This window comes from Copadichromis virginalis, linkage group LG2 (genome assembly GCF_057382275.1).
Source record: "Copadichromis virginalis isolate Kocher_CV1m ecotype Utaka linkage group LG2, C_Virginalis_male_GT1.1, whole genome shotgun sequence".
Classification (NCBI taxonomy): domain Eukaryota; kingdom Metazoa; phylum Chordata; class Actinopteri; order Cichliformes; family Cichlidae; genus Copadichromis; species Copadichromis virginalis.
Window position 1 is genome coordinate 3,016,484 of NC_140619.1, and position 19,993 is coordinate 3,036,476.

Below are 19,993 nucleotides of genomic sequence, written 5' to 3' on the forward strand. Positions count from 1 at the left end.
ACTTTGGCAACTTAAATGACTGAACTGTAGTTTGTATTTATATGTTAATTAGCACTTATTAGCAGGTATCTGTGTGATCCACCAACAACACATACTGATGCAGCACGGCGTGGTTAAAACGCCAGCAGTAAGGGTTGCTGTCACAGTGCCTCAGGATCCTGTAAATATCAGTAACAGTCAGTAAACAAAGAAAATACAATGAATGAATCGACGGTTTGCACTGTGGCTACAATAAACACAGCAGCTAGTTATTTTGGTTCAAGGTTAGCGAGTTAGTCATTTCACTCAGATGACTTCATGTCAGTGTTTCTAATTTTAAAAGTATTTAACTGCTGCAAAACTCGAGCCTTTCTCTATTAAGTCTTATTGAAATGCACCCAACTGTATGTCTGTGAAGGTTCTCAGTCATCCAGGTCATCGTAGTCGAAGGAGCTTGCAAAGAAAAGCGTCTGGACTTCTTTAAGTTGCTTGAAGACGTTTCACCTCTCATCCGAGAAGCTTCTTCAGTTCTAAGGTCAAATGGTGGAGAGTCCCAGATATAAACCTAGTGGGAGTTTCCCCCCACAGAGGGACAAAAGGACCCCCTGATGATCCTCTAATCGCCTGAGCCAAGGTGGGAAACTGGGTGTGGGTCCCAATCAGCCAGAGTTTCGGGTGTGTTCATTGTGAAACCTGGCCCCACCTTATCATGCGAATTCCTGAGGTCAGATGGCCCAGGATGTGAGTGGGCGTTAAGGCGTCTGGGAAGGATCTCAAAACTGGATTATAGATGGCAGAGAGTTGGTGTCGTAAACCCCGCCTCTGTTCAAAGATGGTCGCTCACAGTGGACATAGATGCTTCTTTCACTCCTCTTTCAAACCATCTGTCCTCTCTGTCCAAAATGTGAACATTGGCATCCTCGAAAGAGTGACCTTAAAGAGTGTCCTTAAAGAGTGACCTTAAAGAGTGTCCTTAAAGAGTGTCCTTAAAGAGTGACCTTAAAGAGTGTCCTTAAAGAGTGTCCTTAAAGAGTGTCCTTAAAGAGTGACCTTAAAGAGTGTCCTTAAAGAGTGACCTTAAAGAGTGTCCTTAAAGAGTGACCTTAAAGAGTGTCTTTAAAGAGTGACCTTAAAGAGTGACCTTAAAGAGTGTCTTTAAAGAGTGACCTTAAAGAGTGTCCTGAAGAAGCTTCTCGGGTGAGAGGTGAAACGTCTTCAAGCTTTTCTTTGCAAGCTCCTTTGAGTACCCAATTGTAGAGTCTACCTTACAATATAAAGCGCCTCGAGGTGACTGTATGAATAAAATTGAATTGAAATTGAAGTAATTTAATGCATATTTATTCTAGAGGTTTTAATCCACTTGTACCGTATTTGTTCACATGTCATAAACGAGGTCTAATTTCTCTCTGATTCAAACCTTCTTCCACAATACGTCAGCCTTTGTAGCTGCATTAATGAGAGGTAATTAGGCTTTAATTGTTTAGTTGCTTGTTAACTGAATGTTGAGTATTGTAATATGAAGTGTTTTAATTGGTCTCTGCGTAGTGGATCAGAGGTGTGTATCCAGCTTTGTGACACGGTTAACTGAGTCTGTCCTGTGGTTGAGCTGTAAATGTGTGCGTGTATATATGTTGGGGGGAGGGACATGTGGGTAATTATTCAGGGACTCATTATTGGTAAACCAATTCTAACATTTTAATGGGCTTTATCAGCAGTAACGCAGCAGCCTTCTATCGCTCTCACACACACAATCGGGTATTACACTCTAATGAAAAAGAGGCGTTTGGGAATTAGAGGTTAGTTTAACGTTAGCTTTTACTGCTCCTCATAACACTAATCATTGTGATTATTATACTGCCAGATGTGCGACTCTGTGTGTGTGGCTCCTCAGCTGTTAAAAGCATAGGGCCACCGCACACAAATGCATGCACGCACACGGATTTGTGTTATGGAAATGAGCCTGTGTGTGTGTTGTGTTCTGCATTGTAGCCCAGCCAATGGCTAACAAGCTCACCAGGAAATTAAAAACCATAAATTTTGCTTACTACTGATAGAAGCTCATCACAGACACACACACATTGCCATCCCTCTCCCCTTAGCTAATAAGAAAACCAGAGTGATCCGCAGGAGAGTCGCACGAATTGTATATGCTGCCATCTAGTGGTGCAGCCATTACAGCGGTATTCGGGTGCAGCGACAGAGTAGTGTGCGCTGTTAGATTGATTGTGGTTATGCAGTATGTGAAAAAATTCATGGCCCATTTTTGTCATTAAACAATTAAAATAAAGATTCAAGTTAAGGCTGATAGAAGGCAGCTTGCACCCCATGGTTCAATAGTTCATCAAACCACCTTAAGTAACTTGAAATGATTAATTTCTGCATGACATTTAGTCTTTCCCAGGACAATGTTAGCTCAATCTTCTTTACAGCGCTGTTTCTGTTTGTTGAGGTTTGCGTGCATTTGTTGTTGTGGATTAGCAGCGTCTGGCTTCTACTTGCCTTCTTGATTCATGTTTTTCCACAGGACATCTTCTTTTACACAACTGCATCTACAACATTAGATTAGATGTGTGGAGTTTCCTGCAGCTGCTTTAACTGGATGCTTAAACATAAAAGGACATACTTTTAATGAAATGAAGCAGCTGTTATTTCACACTCAAAACTATGAAAAAGCTAACGATTCTCCCCTTCCTCAGATGAAGGTCTCTTCAGACGGAGAGGAGGATGACGACGATGATGATTTTGATGAAGTTCCAGAGAAAGAAGGTTATGAGCCACACATTCCAGAGCATCTGCGAGCCGAGTACGGTGAGTTTATGTACACAAACACACATGCATGTGCACTTCAAATCTACAGACACGTGCACAAACAGTGAGGTTAAGCTACAAAGCTGCTGTCCTGATCTCCTGAGATCCACACACGTACTCTACAAATAAACGATCGCACTTTAAAGTACTGGCCTTCAGCAGCTGGTAAAACGCAGGTAATGTGCTTCTTAAGTGGATTTATGTGCGTGTGCCCACAAACGTTTCTGCACAATACAAAGGAAAAGCAGCCAACATGATGAAGTATTTCGATATCATTAGTCCAGATTGTATCTTTAATGAGGAAACATTCATGATAGTTTGTCCATAACAAGCCCTTATTCTGAAATTTAATTCATCATTAATATTGTCCCAAAACTGGTCGTTTTGTTTTTACTTTGTTTGACTTCCTTTAAAAAAAATATTCAAAAGCTTCAGAGGACGTCTGCTTTCAGTTTTCATTTAAGTGTGTTTAATAAAACTTTTGCCTTGACTATTTTCTACTGATTCTCAGACAGTAGGCTGTCTCCTGGACAGTAATGTCTCTTGGACAGTAGGCTGTCTCTTGGACAGTAGGCTGTCTCCTGGACAGTAGGCTGTCTCCTGGACAGTAGGCTGTCTCCTGGACAGTAATGTCTCCTGGACAGTAATGTCTCCTGGACAGTAATGTCTCCTGGACAGTAGGCTGTCTCCTGGACAGTAATGTCTCCTGGACAGTAATGTCTCTTGGACAGTAGGCTGTCTCCTGGACAGTAATGTCTCTTGGACAGTAGGCTGTCTCTTGGACAGTAGGCTGTCTCCTGGACAGTAGGCTGTCTCCTGGACAGTAATGTCTCTTGGACAGTAATGTCTCCTGGACAGTAGGCTGTCTCTTGGACAGTAGGCTGTCTCTTGGACAGTAGGCTGTCTCTTGGACGGTAGGCTGTCAGATTAATGGCCTTCCCTTGTCATGACGTTATAAATGAAGGAGACATAATGTCTGAACTTGACTCAAAGTGTTGAATTGGTTTTTATAGCTTGTCTCTCGTCCAAACAGATTTTAATGCTAAAGAAGGCCGAAGACAACAGTAATCCCAGAGATGATGAACACGGCCAAAGCAACAGTCTAGTATATTTTTTTAAATCAATGCACTACCAGCTCAGCAACATCAAAAAGCCCAGTAAACACCTGACAGCTGACTGGTAGCCTATGTCACCATCTTCAGTCTCCTCTGAAAGTGCAGCAAACGTCTTGTCAAGTTAACTATTTTAGTTAAAACATCAACAATATGGTTGATTTTTAGCACATACCAATTTCAGTTCTGGGTTGATTTCAATCACTTTTATCTGGACATCACCTCGGTGAACAAAGCAGTCCTGCCTAGTCCTAATCCAGTCCTAATCTAAAGCTCTGTCATTATCCAATATTTAAAGATGAGTAACTGGGCTGTGTTGTAGACATCAGAGGTCTTGTCCAGAACCAAAATGATCGCATTTGTTTTTCATCTGAAGCTCCAGGTGTCCTGCAGTGTCCTCAGTGTGTTTTGTTACCGTTCGCCTGGCGAGGGCCACATTCTCATTCTTTGTTTTTTCAGACACTCTTTGATAAACTCCTCATCAGAGAATGGTGTGATGCTTTCTGTGATTCTGTGGGGAATCACAAAGCTGACTGTGACGGCTCCCAGGATGTGTAAAGCTTGGTACAACCGTTCCTGCTCTGCATTCGGCAAGCTCTTGCATTTCTGTGTGCTCTTCCCTAACTGATCACACACTCATCCGACTTTAATAAATTAATACTTAGTCCATGTCCATGTCTTGGTAAAAATTCAAACGTTAGCGTGTGCTGGCATCCATCTCAGACGTCTGTTACAGTGAAGCTGCATTCTCTTGGACATGCACAATAAAAATAGGAGTCACTTTAAAAATAAAAGAAACAAAAGTTGTGTTGTGATTTCCCACAAAATAAAAAACACAGAAAGCCAGTTTCTTATGGGGAGTTTGCCAAAGATGTTTGGTGGCTGAAATGAGACAAATTGCATGATGTGCGCTGATCTCTCCTGAAGGCAGCGTAGGTTTGTAATAGAGACACTCCTGTTTCTGCAAGCCTTTTTCTGCTGCTTACATATGAATGGCTGTGAGAGTCCCTCGTATACCACGGCTGCATTGGACATGTATGGATCATGTCTAGCCTCCAGGCAGCAAACTGGGTTAAAGGTCAAATTTTCAGGTCAGTAACCAGCCGCCTGTGCATTTTATTGCTATGTCAGCTACATGATAACATTTTTTGCAAATCTAAGTTGCAGTTTGACTGTTTTTAATACGTACAAGCTCCAGGCAACAGTAAATACTAAAACCTCTCTCAGGATTTTAGTGTGTTCTGCCACAAGCAGCGCTGCCTCCACCCCTCCATCACTCATACGATTTCATATGTGAAGTTATGTACTGTGTGTGCGTGTAAGAGAGAGGCCGACCATATTTATGTGTTAGTGTTAATGACATCATAACACAGGATGTTGTTGCCCAGGCACTTATTGCTGGCTCAGCTATGTAGTTTGGCTGCACTGTGACCTTTGACCCCCAGCGAGTGCTTGGCACCACCTTCCTGAGTCATTACATTCACACTGAGCCTGTTTTACCTGTGAACCCATCCACTCCCGCCTCCCTCCATTACTAATCAGTTAGACGTTAGAGTAATTAGATTATATCTGATGGGCCCAAAACAGCTGTGCGTGCGTGTGTGTGTGCACTTGTGCGTGCGTGTGTGTGTGTGCACTTGTGTGTGTGTGTGTGCACTTGTGCGTGCGTGTGTGTTTGTCAGGGTGATTAGTGGCCTAGGTAATGATCTAGAGGGGCCACACCAAATTAACAATGCAACCTCTTTAATGAGCCCCTATTAGCCCTGCACTCAGATTTTACCACCCATCGTCAAATGGACACACACACACGCACACACAGAGTCCCAATGCCATCTTCTTTAAATTGTAAAGAAATAAGAAGTATTTGGACTTTGACTCAGTGTTTCTGCTTTGCCTGCACACATCACTGTAGTGGGTGTTCAATCAAACAATCAGGTACAGGCTTTCATCTTTAATCCAAATGTTTACGAGTTTTTGCTGGTTTTTAGATGAAGTCCAGGACTTTTCAGAAACCCAAATGTGATTGGACACATTGCTCTTGCATAATTATAAATGTAAGGATGGATCGTTGAAGCCTTGGTAACAGGTTGTAGTGAGTACTCAGCTGAAATGTAAATGTTAACACCGAATGTTGCATTTACTCAGACGGGCAGCTTCATTTCTTTTTCTGCTTTAATTTTTGTCTTCACTAAATGAATGAATGTTCCTGTTGGGTCGAGAGGTGAGGGGTTTGACCTGGTGAATTAATGGTCCTGCAGGATCAAAAGTAGAATCCGATGTATGGATGGGTGAGAGTTCGTCTTTGTTCCTCCCCTATCATATCCATTTTCCTCTCTCTCCTAATTTCCTTGATCACAATAGCATTTCGGTTCCTCTCACTCTTTTCATCTCTGCCAGTGGATCACATTTATCATTTTTTAGCATTTCCTCTTCTTTCTTTTCAATTCTTCCTGACTTCGTCCACTCCTTCTGTTTCTCGTCTTCCCGTGTCCCCTTCTTTCCACTTTCTCATTCCACCTCTCTGTCTTGTTCTGTCATCCTGATTATCAGTCCTCTTATCCCTCTCTCTGCTGTCAGTACACTATCGCTCTCTTTCTCAAATTAACATTTTAATTACAGGCCCTGCTTAACCTGGGAAAATCAATACCTCTTCCTGCCTTTCCTCTCTTTCTCTTTCACTCTTTTTTTCTTGCACCCTGTTAACCCCCCGCATTTGTGTCTTTCTCTAACAACCCAGGCACACACACACACGCGCACAAACACACACACACACACACACACACACACACACACACACACACTACTATACACATTTCCTCCCATTGATCTGTGTGTCTTAACATCCACAACAAGCAGACTAACCTCTTGCATTTGGTGCTCTGAAATGAGCAGGTGTGTGTGTGTCTGTGTGTGTTTGGGGAGGTATTTTTAATTCCCAATCTCCATGAACTGGGAAAAGCGCCATGAATTATTTAAAAAATCACTGTCATGTAAAACTACACTCACCAGTCAAATCTGATTTTAACAAAAAACACAAAATTATCAGCAACAAATGTCGTTTATTGGAGGTTATCCGGTCGTTAAGTGATGACGTGACGAATCCTACTTCCGGGTCTAAAGTAGTCTGCGTTTATGGCTTTTGTGTTGTTAACATGTTTAATGTTATGTATTTTCTTCTATTTAATCTCAAAAAGCTCCTAAAACAGTCAGTGATCACTGTTGACCTCCCTCGGCTTTTATTACCACTAATCATTTATTTAAGCTCAGTTTTTAAAACCTTACGATGTAACTACAGCCCAGCCCATGCAGCAGTATATGAATGACTAACCTCATATTGTGGATGGATTATCTCAGTTGTTCTCTGGCTGAAGTTTGGTCCTTTTACAGCATCCTGCCATGCGATTACATTTGTTCCTGACCACCGAGAACACTCACATTAACTTTTATCGAGTGGAAAAAAAGTTAGCTTGTTTATATTATGCTAACATAGCTGTGTCGCTAGCGGTCACGCAGCACATCATTATATACCAGCTAGCCCAACTTCAGTAACCCTACAAACGTCACTGCTGTTTAGTTTTCTGTCTTCATTTATGTTGGAAGTGATAACAGAGCTGTACGTTTGAATTTGTTTCCAAAACCCCGCAGTCAGGACATGCTATATTGTATTTAGATAGAAGCTAGCAGGGAGTTAGCTCGCTAGCTTCTAACTCCGTTAAATGTCATAAATTCCGTTTTCATGGATGCCTGGATGTTAAACTCAATTGTTACACCTGGTAGAGCAGAACGCTGATCATTTTATTAAAGATGAAAGACTTTAGACAGTTTTTCAACTCTCAGTAATGCCACAGTGATCGTTTGATATATGGACCTGCAGCGGAGTTTAGGCCCCGACACGGCTAGTGACGTCAGACTGAACGACCGGATACAGCTGTCATGAGCTGTGCTCTTACAGAATCATCCCATAGATTTCAGCTGAAAGTCAGGAAGATGTTTACCAGTTGATTGAATTGTTGGGGTTTTGTTTGTGCAGTCTCTGGAAGTAGATGTATTTTGTTTCAACGAGCCTGTCTCGGTTATTGCACAGTCAGTCTTCAGGATGGCTTGTAAACTCCATGCGATTGCTTTCTGTCATTTTAGATGCTTCTCGAATCTCGTTTCCGGTGACCGCCTGTATCTTCTCCGGATTCACTAACTCCATTTGCAACGCAGTAAATTACGGAAATCGTGATCACAGTTACTGTGCTGTTTTTCCCTGTCCCTGACTTTATTCCCCATTTCCATCTGCTGCTGTTATATTAGCAGTTTGTTGTTAGCATGAACAGCTGGTGGCACTGATTCTGCAGTTCGTGCCCAAAAGAACCCAGTGCAGGAGAAGAGGACACGAAGAGTGCTGGTTGAAGCTTAAACAGTGCAAAGAATACAGAGTGATTAAAACATCACTGAGTCATTTCAGTTAATGCATGCTCTCCAGTGGACTGTGTGTAAACGATAGACTTCTAAGGTCTTCCAGGTGTTTTATCTGCATTCCTCCTGATGACCAGATGCTTCTGTGAGCCAGCAGCTCAGGGGGAAGATGACCTTCATCTTCTTTGCTCTGTGGCCTCAGAAACACAGCTTTTCTGACAGGTTTATGGCCTCAGCTACTACCTTTGAGTGTTATTGAAAATAGCATGTCCATTTAGTAAATGATGTCCAGAAGGATGATAAAGCTGGTTATGCTTTAGGGCAGGGCTACATTGAGCATACAATGTCCTTCAGATTCATCCCTTGCTTGTCATTTTCTGATTATTGTAAGAAGGTGACTGTAACAATGAGGCTTTAAGACAGAACTTTACTAATCGAATGGCGATGTCACAGTAGCTTTAGCCATCTTTTATATTATTAAGTTGACTGGTTTTCTTATCAGGCGGTTGCTGGTTTGTTTCCTGCCTGCTCCAGTCTACATGCCACACATCCTTGGGCAAGATACCAACATCAAGTTCCTCTCCAGTGCATCCTTTGGAGCAGCGGTCTCCAACCTTTTTTGTGCCATGGACCGGTTTATGCCTGACAATATTTTCACGGACCGGCCTTTAAGGTGTCGCGGATAAATACAACAAAATAAAACTAGTACCAGTACCGAAAAAAGAAAATTTATTCATAACACACGTGAAAAGACCCAGGGAAACAGAGTTAACGATAAAAACGATAACAAAATAACGCTGAAAACCGAGAAAAACCCTGAAAACCAGACATTTCACACCTGAGGCCTCAACTCTCACGGACCGGTACCGGTCCGAGGCCCGGGGGTTGGGGACCGCTGCTTTGGAGTATGAATATGTGTGAATGTTAGATAGAAAGCACTTACCCATAGGAAGTAGTGCTTGTATGAATGACTCAGTGAGTGTGCTGCAAAGTGCTTTGAGTGCTCAGACAGAAAAGAAAAGCTCTTTATAAGAAACAGTCCATGTACCGTTTAATTAAAGAAGAAGAAAGAGTCGGAAAATATGAACCTGTCTTATTGTTTGAACAGGCCGTGCACCGTGTGAATGACTTGTGTTAGTCTCTTGTGCCAGTGATTGAATCCCTGAAGCACTCGGGTCAGTCCTAATAATGTTTGGGATCAGCATGTTGGCAGCTCTCGGCTTACTGCATCCCTCTGATCTCACCTGCTGTGTGTGTGTTTTTAAGTCTTGTTCAATCCCCGGAGACTCCAGATGATATTGTGCTTGACCACACACACACACACACACACACACACACACACACACACACACACACAACAGCCAGCGTCTGACTTCACTTATCCTGGAGATATAACCCCACACTGCTGGAGGTCTGTCTTCATTCCTGTCGGCTCTCCAGATCAGGCAGTAATCCCAGATGTACCAATGTGGGCAGAAAATAAAAGGGGACTTCTTTATATACTCAAGTGCTCAAAACTCTTTACATAACATGCCTCATTGACCCATTCACACACATTTTCAGCACTATTTTTCTGCACTTACTTTCTGTCTAATGTGCGCACATGCTCACACTCCAATGAACACAACTCGGGGTTCAGAAGGTTCTGTGAAGGTTTCAAGAACTATCGCTCAATACCACTTTCAAAAATTCAAGTCTGGCTCCTAAGAAGCCAAACATGTAAGAGGGAGCGGCTCAAGAGTTCAGCAGCTTGGAGAGAGCACAGAAAGCATGCTAAAGTTTCAGTGGCCATGTTCTCAGGTGACATTAATGAGCAGGTGATGTTAGCGATCACCACTGATGTTGGCCATTTTAATCAGAGGAAGGAAGAGTGAGCAGCGTGTTTTCACTATTAGTTCTTGGGAGCTGGAGCGAAAATAAACCCAGATGTCAGACGAACCGGTCCTTACACATTGATATCCGCCTCTCTCTGCAGGTTTGGATCCCTCTCCTTCCACCTCAACAGGATCAGTCGCAGAAAAGAAACCTTCCACTAAAAAACCTGCAGCTCCTCCTCTTTCTTCCTCCTCTTATTCTTCAATGAGGCGGCTGAAGCAGCTTGCAGAAGAGGTTCAGGATCCAACCTCTGTTGTCGCCACACTGCACCTCCTTAGAGAGAAGATGCCGCCGCCCATAGAATCCAGGTGAAGTCTGACCGCTGCCTCTGCAGGTCTGCTTTCTGTAAACCCCCAGCAACCATCTCCCACCCCCTCCTCTTCTCACTACATTATAGTCATATAGTAACACTGCCGTGTTATGTCTCAGTGACGCCAACTGTTGTAAATATAAAGGAGAGACTAGAACAGTGTGAAGTCTGAGGAACTTGGAAAGGTTTTTAATGGTTCTCCAAACGTGTTCCATTTAGCAGCAGCTCCTCGGAGCCCAGTTCATCTCAGTCCAGTTCAAAGCAGACCAGTGTCAACGCTCCAGTGGTTCCATTTGGTTTGGACCTGTTCTACTGGGGTCAGGAGCAGCCCAGCGCTGGCAGGATCATTAAGTATGCACCAGACAAGCACCGTCCCTAGTTTACTGATCTGTGTGTTGTGTCACAGATGATAAAGTAAAAAGGATCATTTTAATGTGATATTAAAGCTACAGAGCGTTTACTCTTCTTTAACATTCATTTAACATGTGTCACATTCTTTCCGCTGCAGGTCAGCCTCTCAGCACCAGTTCTGGGTTCCAGCAGAGGTGGAGGAGGAGGTGGAGAATGAAGAGCTGCTGGCAGAGAGCAGGAGCAGATACATCTCCTTCCCTGGGAGCTTCGTTCCTGTCAGCCATTTCTGCAGAGCTCCACTGGGTGATGGCAAGCTCTGTCAGCGGCAGGACCGCTTCAAGGTAACAGGATAAACTTGGAGTCTGTCATAAAGTGAGAAGCTGTTGGTCTCCCTCTGGCTCACCAAACTGAGCGAGGCCTGTGTCTCCTCAGTGTCCTTTCCATGGCCCCATCGTTCCACGAGACCAGGAGGGTCGACCCTGCCGGCAGGAGGACCGAGAGAGGGAGGAGCAGGAAGAAAGGAGGAAGAGAGAGCAGCAGCCTGGTGAGAAGTGAAAAATACAAACACATTTGAATCACACAGAAGAAATGTCATCAGAGGGATAACTTTTAACAATAGCATCAAAGGTTTGTAAGGGAAGGGCACACAGAGTCTTTGTGACTCTAGAGGAAGGAGGAGGAAGTCAGGAGTGGCAGAGAAATATGCGAGCGGTTCTGGGTGGATCTGGGATTACATCAGGGCTGACCTCTGAGCCTGTGGTTGTGGACAGGGTGACAGAGGCTATGGAGATGCTCGAAGTGAGTATAGGGAGTCAAGCCTTGAGGGGGAGGCATGTTCTGGAGTAGAGAGGATGGAAAGTCTGTAGAAATGAGAAACATGCACGAATGAGACGGAGGCAGGTGTCAAGGGTGATGTGTGACCGAGGTGGCAGTGAGAGCTCTATGATGTATGCAGGCTGTGGCACTGCCACAAAGACAGGACCTGGAGTTGGAGGTGGAAGAGTTAAAAATGCTCAGCTTTTCTTTGAGAGTAACCAAGAGCGACAGAATTAGAAATGAGTGTATGTGAGGGACGGCTCAGGTCATGTGGCTGCGTCTCCAGTCTGCAGGATGTCCAGCAGCTGCCTGCAGTGTCTTAACCAGCTGCTCTGTGTGTGTGTGTGTGTGTGTGTGTGTGTGTGTGTGTGTGTGTGTGTGTAGCTGTAGCTTGCAGTCCAGTGAGTTGTGAAATAGCATCTTTTGTTACCAACTACAGTATCGATCCAAGAGTCTTAGACGCACATACACACACATCAGCTTCACAGTAGGGGGGCGCTGGCCTGAATAACTTGATGAACTGTTGGCCTCAGCTGCTTTTACCTCTTCAAACATCCACAGGCGCATACAGTGAGCCTAAACAGCCAGTAACACACACACTTCCTACAGTAGCAGCTACGCTCAAACATAATTGTTTTTCCTGAATTATTGCCTTATATCCATGCCAAGGGTTGCCCGTAGTAACCACCCCTGTAGACCGCTCCAAGGAAGCTAATATCAGACTCTGACTGTAAGTGTATTTGTAACAGTACAGTTGTGTTACCAAAAAGTTCTGTCAGCCAGAGAATAAAAATCAAAAGCTTCACTTGATGTAACCATAAAATTCCATCAGTACAATCTGTCAGCAGTCTGGATCCTCTCTGAATGCTTTTAGAGGATAAGAAGTACTTTAGCTGTTAGTGTCATTTGCCGTCCAAGAGCACTGTCATCATGGAAGTCTTCTTTGAGTTACTGTCAGTCACGTAGCAGCAGTGCCTTTGTTTTACAGCTATATTAATCCTGCAGTGTCCACAAAGCAATAGCTGAACCTTCCTGCTTAATTGCTTCCAGATGACCACAAGTCAACAAAGTACAACAGGGTGAGCTGGCTGATGTGAACCCGGTCGAGATTAGCGTCAGTCTTCCTGGTCGGCTTCCTTATACTGAAGTCAGTAGGGCAGCGAAGGATTTCTTAATGGAGTTTGATGAAGCCGGTGACTGACAGATGAGAAGCAGCAGGTGGTGAGGAAGCACACAGCCGGCCTAAAGAAACGATGTCTAACTTATCAGAAAGTAGAAGCAATTTATTATCCATATTATTATTTAGGGTGTGAACTAGAAATTGAAAACTATAGACAGACACACCCACAACACAAAAGGCAATTAGGAAATGGAGGAAATCAAAGATTATAAATATTCGTGTTTTAATTGAATCCATTTGCTGTCAAGTTTCCGGATTAAAAGCTAAACTGAACACAGATTCCTATAAGCTACAGCCTGTAAATCATAGTGAAGATTATTTTTCAGTCTTCTGGTGAATACTGCAGGCATCTGTTGCTATGGTGACTCAGTTCTATTTACAACTGTTAGTGAAATTTACTGCTACTATCTAGCCACAAATGTTTTCATAGGACTCTGTGCAGCCCTTTGAAGTAAGTACTACTTTACTGCTTCCATAGGAGTTTAGTAGCAACCCGATGCTCTTAATCAAGTGCACTTGATTAACTGTTCATCAGCATGTGGAAAAAAGCAGAATTAGTGGAGCATCCAGGGCGAAAGACATCAGCAGCTGTTGCTGCCCATCAGTATTAGAGAGGTTACGAAGTCATTACCAGATGATATGAAGTTTATTAAGATTATTCACAAGTGCAAACAGTCAAGACAGTCGCCATCTTTCCAGGAGGACACATCCCAGCATATTCGCCCTGCCATGGGTGAATATGCTGCTCCCATGCTCAGAGAAACAAAACAACAAAAGCCAGTTACATCTTAGTCTCTGCACAACTCAGAATGTCAGATGTTCGAGTTTATGACAGTAGAGGAACTAACAGCCAGGGTTTGGAAGGGTCACCAGAAGACAGCCGCACAAGACGAGCTTCATTCACTAATGTTTGTATGGAATCATTCTTATTCTGCGCAGAAAGTTGGTTCCCACGCAACGTTTATGAAAAGTGCGTGCCAGCCTATTTTGTTCTTATTAGCAAGTCGGACTCGTTCGGAAACAACAGCCTTGTGCGATCTCTACTACGATCTGCATACTGCCCTGCCCCCGTTTTTCAATCTAAGGAAACATGTTTCTCTCCAGGTGAAGCGGAGGTGGCGATGTGTCTTTAGAGGAGCCTGCACCTCTAGGCAAGAAATAAGGAGGAAGTCTGACTATATATATATATATATATATATATACACTATAGATATTGTGCTTTTCTTCTCTCCCAGAGTACTCAAAGCACTCTATACAACACATTCACTCAGTCACTTTTCTTCTACGTTTTCAGTGCTTCCTCACGAACATTCATCCATCGAAGCGCAACTTGGGGTTAGTATATTGCCTAAGGATAAACTGGAGGAGCCAGGAATCGAACCACTAACCTTCCGATCAGTAGATGGCCTGCTGTACCGCCTGAGCTACAGCCACCCCAACTAGAAAGTTAAATAATGTCTGAGGTGTAAGGCGGGAGCCTGCAGAGGCGCACTCAGGAGTGGTGACCCTTTAAAAATAAACGAATGAATAAAAAGGGACACAAGAAAAAGTAGAATACATCTGCCAAAATCCAGATCTTCCAGCATTCATGGGACAAACAAAACAACAGTCATCGTTGCCATGGAAACGGTGTGGGAAGCTGCACCTCTCCCAGCTTCCTTCCTTGACCTCAAATGTTTTTTAGTTTCTCACATTCAAGGTGCAGGCTTCTCTCTTACAACATCACCTGGATAACATAGAGAACTGTGGGCGGGGCACAAGTTCTGTTGGCGCCGAGCTCAGAACAGAGGCAGGTAAAGTCACACAGAAGACAGACATTTCAAGGTAATGCTGCTGAAGGTGGTTCTACAATTTACTGACCAATGGGGTGTGCTTTGATTTTTACCTGCACAGAGACACAGAGGTCCTTTTTCTCATGACTGTGTTACTCTTTTTTTTTTTTAGCTCTGCTCTTGTCTTATAATAAGAATTGTATGTTGCGTTATGCGTCTGACTCAGACCCACACACACACACACACACACACACACACACACACACACTCTTACCAAAAAATAAGAAGTCCATTCAGGTGATTGACAGGAGGAGGGAAATGGATGCTGTGCTACTCTGTCACATATATGCAGGCTCCTTGTGTTAAGTGATGCGTAACAGAGTTACATTTGAACCAACCAAAGACCCCAGGCGCACACACACCTCTGCCCCCTGCCCTAACACACACACACACACACACACACACACACACACACACACACACACAGAGACCCCAGCTGGACAGACTAAGAGGTGTTGACGGAGAAAAGAGCCCTGCTGCAACACTGATTAAATTCCCACTGTTATTCGCGCTTGCCTGTCTTTTTTCTGCTCTCGTGCTTTTCTTTCGATTCTTCTTTCATCTCTTCTCTTTTTATTTTCTCTGAAACTTTCAACAACAAAGTGACACACACTCTGAACACGCATGAATGTAAATGCAGCTGCTCCTCTTATAGCAGTAATGAGTCCCCTAAATACACCAGCTGCTTTTCAATTACTGCTCCAGCGTGTGTGAGAGTGTGATGAGGGATAGTTGAAGGTCCAGTCAGACCCGGGTCAGAGCAGCTGATTAATAACCCTGCATACACGCTCGCTCTGAGCTGGGGTCAGTGTTTTGACGGAGTGTGTGGCTTCAGGCCCATCACAATCACGGTGTAATTACTTTGCATTACCGCAGGTTTATCTGGAATTCCTTCGCAGTACATCATTAACTAGAAACGTCTCTTCGTTTAGATCGTCATTGCTCTGCATTACTGCTGCTTTTACTTTATCAGCCAGAATTATGACGTTACAGTTTTCATTAACACCAAAATTGCATCCGAATGAGCCGCAGGACACACGGTTTACGACCCGTGCTCTGTAAGGCCCGCCGCTGTGAGCTCATTTACATTATCACTTCTAATTACTTCATTACACTTCTCAGTCAAATTGGTTTTTGTTCAAGTTTTAGGCTTTCATAGCAGCTCATACAGGGAGTAACCTCACACGCACCAGGCCTTTGTGGCTGAAACACACAAAGTACGCGTGCAGAGAGAAGTTTAATATCCTCATTTTTAAATGTTTGTTTGTTTTAGTCCAGTTTGAGGCTTCAGTCCCAGTCTTAACCTTAGTCCATAGGCTGTATAGAAAAGCTGGACAATAAGTGAAACCTGGATTCTTTTAAATCATTAATAGTGTGTAGAAGTCTGAGAAAATTCCCCTCAGCTGCCTTGGTCTATGATCTCAGAGAACATTTTCCTAATGGCCATATTGGATTAAACAACATAAAGTCCTGTTTGTAAATCCTGGCAGGGATCCTGGGGCAGGACGTCAGTCCAGGCTGACGTGAAGTGGTCCGATGGTGAACGGGTATTTCTTTTAATCCCGTGGCCGTGCTGCTACAGGACGCCCACTGCTGTCAAAGCCACAGGTGTTGCTGCACAGAACAAATCTCAGCTGAAATGAAAAAAGTTTTCATAGTTTTCTCAGGACCTCTGATCTTGTCCCACTGTTGCGGCAGCTCTCTCTGTTCCACCTGGCAGATCTTTGCACCGCACTGCTGGATTATATAGACAAAAGTGCCACGCCTCTTCATCTCTCTGAATGAGGTGCGATGAAGAGCGGGAGAATCCTAAACGTCCTCCAGGAGCAGAGTAACATTGGTCTCTCTGTTGCAGACTGGCGAGATGCAGAGTTGATGCGAGACATTGAGGCAGCAACAGGAGAGGACCTGGGTTCTGAGCGGCTGGGCGGTAAAAAAGGGAAAGGAAAGAAGAAGAAATACCCCCACCTCAGCGACCTGAAGCAGAGCAGCAACACGTCCCGCTGCAGACTAGAGAAGAAAGTCTTTAACAAGTACGGATGCTAACTTCAGCTTCTAGATGATTCTCTGAGTGTAGGAGCTAAGTGCTTGGTGAAACTGGAAACAACCAACTAACTAAAAGATGGAAACTTTGTCATAGACAAAACAGTGTGGCGTACATCGAGTTAAATAAAGTTAAGCCACTGAACACAGGCCTCAAAAAGGCACCTCACTGCTAAACTGTCACCTATGGGTAGGCTAGCTAAGACCCAATTAATCAGTGTATTTTAGGCACTTACTAGCATCATATCACAAGAAACACATCATTTGTTTTCTTTCACCAAATCTACAAAACAAATCCACAGATGACACTGTGATGGAAATGAAATTCTATTTTTGCACCATCGAGTTGATTCTCAAAGTGCTCTTAGTCCAAGGCCTAGACCAAGTCCATAAAATAACCAATGATTCATTATTTTTTAAACTGTGGAGGCAAGTATCACAGTCTAAGAGTAGAAATATGGAGCTAGAGATGAGCAGAATGGGTTTTAGCTCCTGGGCTTAAAGTTGTTGTTTCTTTGGATTTTTCCCATCAATCCTTCTCATTTCCTCCCTGCTCTGTTCTCCCTCCCTTCAGGAGTTCCCTGAGACGAGTGGCTCAGGTGATGAATAAGGCCGACAAGAGGAAACACGACAAGTTCTCCAACCAGTTCAACTATGCTCTCAACTAAGCTCGTGTGCCTTTAACTGAAGTCAGACGGGTGGAGCGTTGCTCTCAGTAACCTTTCAGCCCCCGACCGCTCCTGCGTTTATCGTTTGTTATTTATATGTCTCTTTTATGTCTCCACCTCTTGTAGAGATTCAGGGAAACAAGGAGCTAAAGAATGCATTGTCACATTTCAAATTGGAACTTTTTGTATTTGTAGTTGAGCTTATGAGGCGGACTCTGTAGGAACAGTGAAGGAGGCGGAAGCTGGAAGACTGAATCGCCAAACCTGATCCACAGTTTTGTACAATAAAGGTGAAATGTTAAGGGTTGTTGTTTCTTTGTAATGAAAGAAGAAGTGTTTCAATAATTGCTGGGAAATATGATGATAAAGGATTCTGTGTGTTCTACCTCAAAGCTGATGCTCGATACAGGACATGAAAGTTGTTTCATATGATATCACTTCTGTGGCAGCTGAAGCTAAAGCTAGTGATCAGCTGACTTTTACGCTTTCTTATTACGTCGGTGTTTTGTGCGACTGACAGGTTTCAAATGTGTTTTAGTGAGAATAAAATTGTAAACCTGCATCTTGTTACATTTTTGCCTTTTTTCTGTCCTTTCAAACGAGATTCATTGAACACAACAACACTGACTGTGGGAAAGTTCTCCTGTGAAGCTATTTTAGGAATAAGTGGCAACTAAGGGGAGTAAATAAATATATATTTGCAACACTATATTGAAAAGACAGGTGATATTTTGTTTACATTGCAGTGACATCACGAGAACAGCAGACATCCTGCAGCTTAAGAAAAATGATTTGCATCTTTTCTCTGTGATCTGTGATTCTCTGCACTTAATGAAGAGCTCACAGCTCAGTTATGCATTTCCATCAAATTACACGTCTTACAGAGAATGTTTTTTCACAAATGGTTGAAACTAAATAATTTAGCTTCAGTAACACAAGATCCTACATTTCTCATAGCACAACTAATGATGCCTGGTAGGGGCAACGTGGCGTTGTTGGCACTGTTGTGTCACAGAAGGTTCTGGGGTCACATCGTCAGCGTGTCTGTGTGGAGAACCCCATGTCTGCATGGGTTCTCTCTGGCTTCCTCCCACAGTCCAAAGACTTACATGGGGTCAGTTTAATAGGCTGTAAGTGTGAGTGTGAGTGTTCTGTGTTTGCCTCTGGCCCTATGACAGCTGGGATAGGCTGCAGCCCCCATTAAACCTGTACTGGATAAGCAGGAGAGGATGGATGAATGGTTGGAACTTGTACTCCGCTGACTTCTGATTGTGGATTTTGTAGGGTTGGTCCTGGCCTCCCATGGGACACCTTAAAGCCTCATCTCATCCATGATTTGCTCTGCCTCTCCAGGCTTCACTGCTTGCTGCTGCCTTGATCTGATGCCACGAGGATCCACCAGCACTCCTCCCCAGCAGACATGCCGTTCCTGAAACACTCACACAGACTTCCTTAGCCTGTCCTACCACCTCACTCCGGACTGTTTCAGCGTCATTAAATCCCTTGGACTTCTATATTATCCATAAAGGCGGCAATTTTGTCTATGCAGAACATGGTTGTTCCTTTGTGCTGTCTAACAGGCACATGGAACGTGTTATTCAGTCGGTACTTTTGCAATGATGACATAACAAATCTAATGATTCTGGGATCCACACCTGTCCAAACATCAGCTATCATTTTATTGCTGGTTATTATTATTATTATTATTATTATTATCATTATTAATAAGAAATGCTAAAACCTGCAGCTCCTCTAGTGGCCACTTGATCCTGGTTAAAAAAAATTTGTGAGTCCTCAATGACCGTCATGTTAAAACGTCCAGTTTACAGCAAAAACTACGGAACATGTTTACAGCCTGCTGCATAACAGCGGGTTCCTCCTTCGTGACAGTTGGAAAGCTTAAATCAGGGGTGTGGCTGCCGTGATTGACAGGTGTGCTGAAACAAGGAGCTGTAGCTCTAAAAGTCAGTCACTCCCACACGACGCCCACACACACTAATTTATCTGTTTTGGGCTTGTTTCATTTATACCCGTTTGTGGGGAAAAACTGTGATAATATAGCTTCAAGCATTAATTGTGCTGCCAAATGTGTATCAACACTTTTGTTTAAGCTGTGCTGAGATCTGAACCCAAACCTCAACACAGCTTTTTCAAGTTAAACTATTAACCAAACTAGAACTTCAGTTGCTCTAAGCAGTTTCATATGATTGGCTGTAGATTGTTAAGCTACTGGATGAGTGCACAGAGTACCGTCTTCTAACTTGCTATTCTATATGAAGCAATTTAAGTTCAGGATGGGATGTTGTGGGAGTCAAAGTGATATGCACTGCACCCGGACACGCTGCACAAATTATTCAGGGATTATATCAACGCACCTTTGAAACACGTGTGGCCTCTTGCAGTGGAGTGACTGCAGAAAGTGATGGAGGCATGCTAGCTGACAGACGCTGCATGAATATGCAAAGTTCATGTGAAACTAAAAAAATACTACTCTATATCACTTTTTGTTAAATGAAAAAATGCTACTACTGAAGGGTGGCCGCTGCTTTTTTTTAAGAAGCTTTCTATCATTAATATCCGGGAGGCGTGTCTTTCTGGAGCATTTGACCTCCTTC

The 19,993-nt window shown here is 43.5% G+C and overlaps 1 protein-coding gene across 5 annotated transcripts in view; it reads left to right on the forward strand.

Annotated features, from left to right (window-relative positions):
- The window catches only part of uvssa (UV-stimulated scaffold protein A), a 36,312-nt gene extending 18,374 nt beyond the window's left edge, over positions 1–17,938 (forward strand). Inside the window, exons 9-16 of one of the 5 annotated variants that reach the window (XR_014922236.1) lie at positions 2,676–2,787; positions 4,868–4,990; positions 10,279–10,486; positions 10,708–10,839; positions 10,997–11,180; positions 11,272–11,383; positions 12,706–12,876; positions 16,523–16,583. Coding sequence is in view for 4 of the 5 variants with exons in the window: in XM_085468131.1 (XP_085324257.1) it covers positions 2,676–2,787; positions 4,868–4,990; positions 10,279–10,486; positions 10,708–10,839; positions 10,997–11,180; positions 11,272–11,383; positions 16,523–16,700; positions 17,285–17,378 (1,143 nt within the window). In the remaining variant the exon portion in view is untranslated. Of the gene's footprint in view, positions 1–2,675; positions 2,788–4,867; positions 4,991–10,278; positions 10,487–10,707; positions 10,840–10,996; positions 11,181–11,271; positions 11,384–12,705; positions 12,877–16,522; positions 16,701–17,284 lie in introns of those variants that run through there. The other 4 variants (XM_085468131.1, XM_085468140.1, XM_085468149.1 and 1 more) reach the window with 4 other exon arrangements.
- Positions 17,939–19,993: the final 2,055 nt, after the last annotated feature.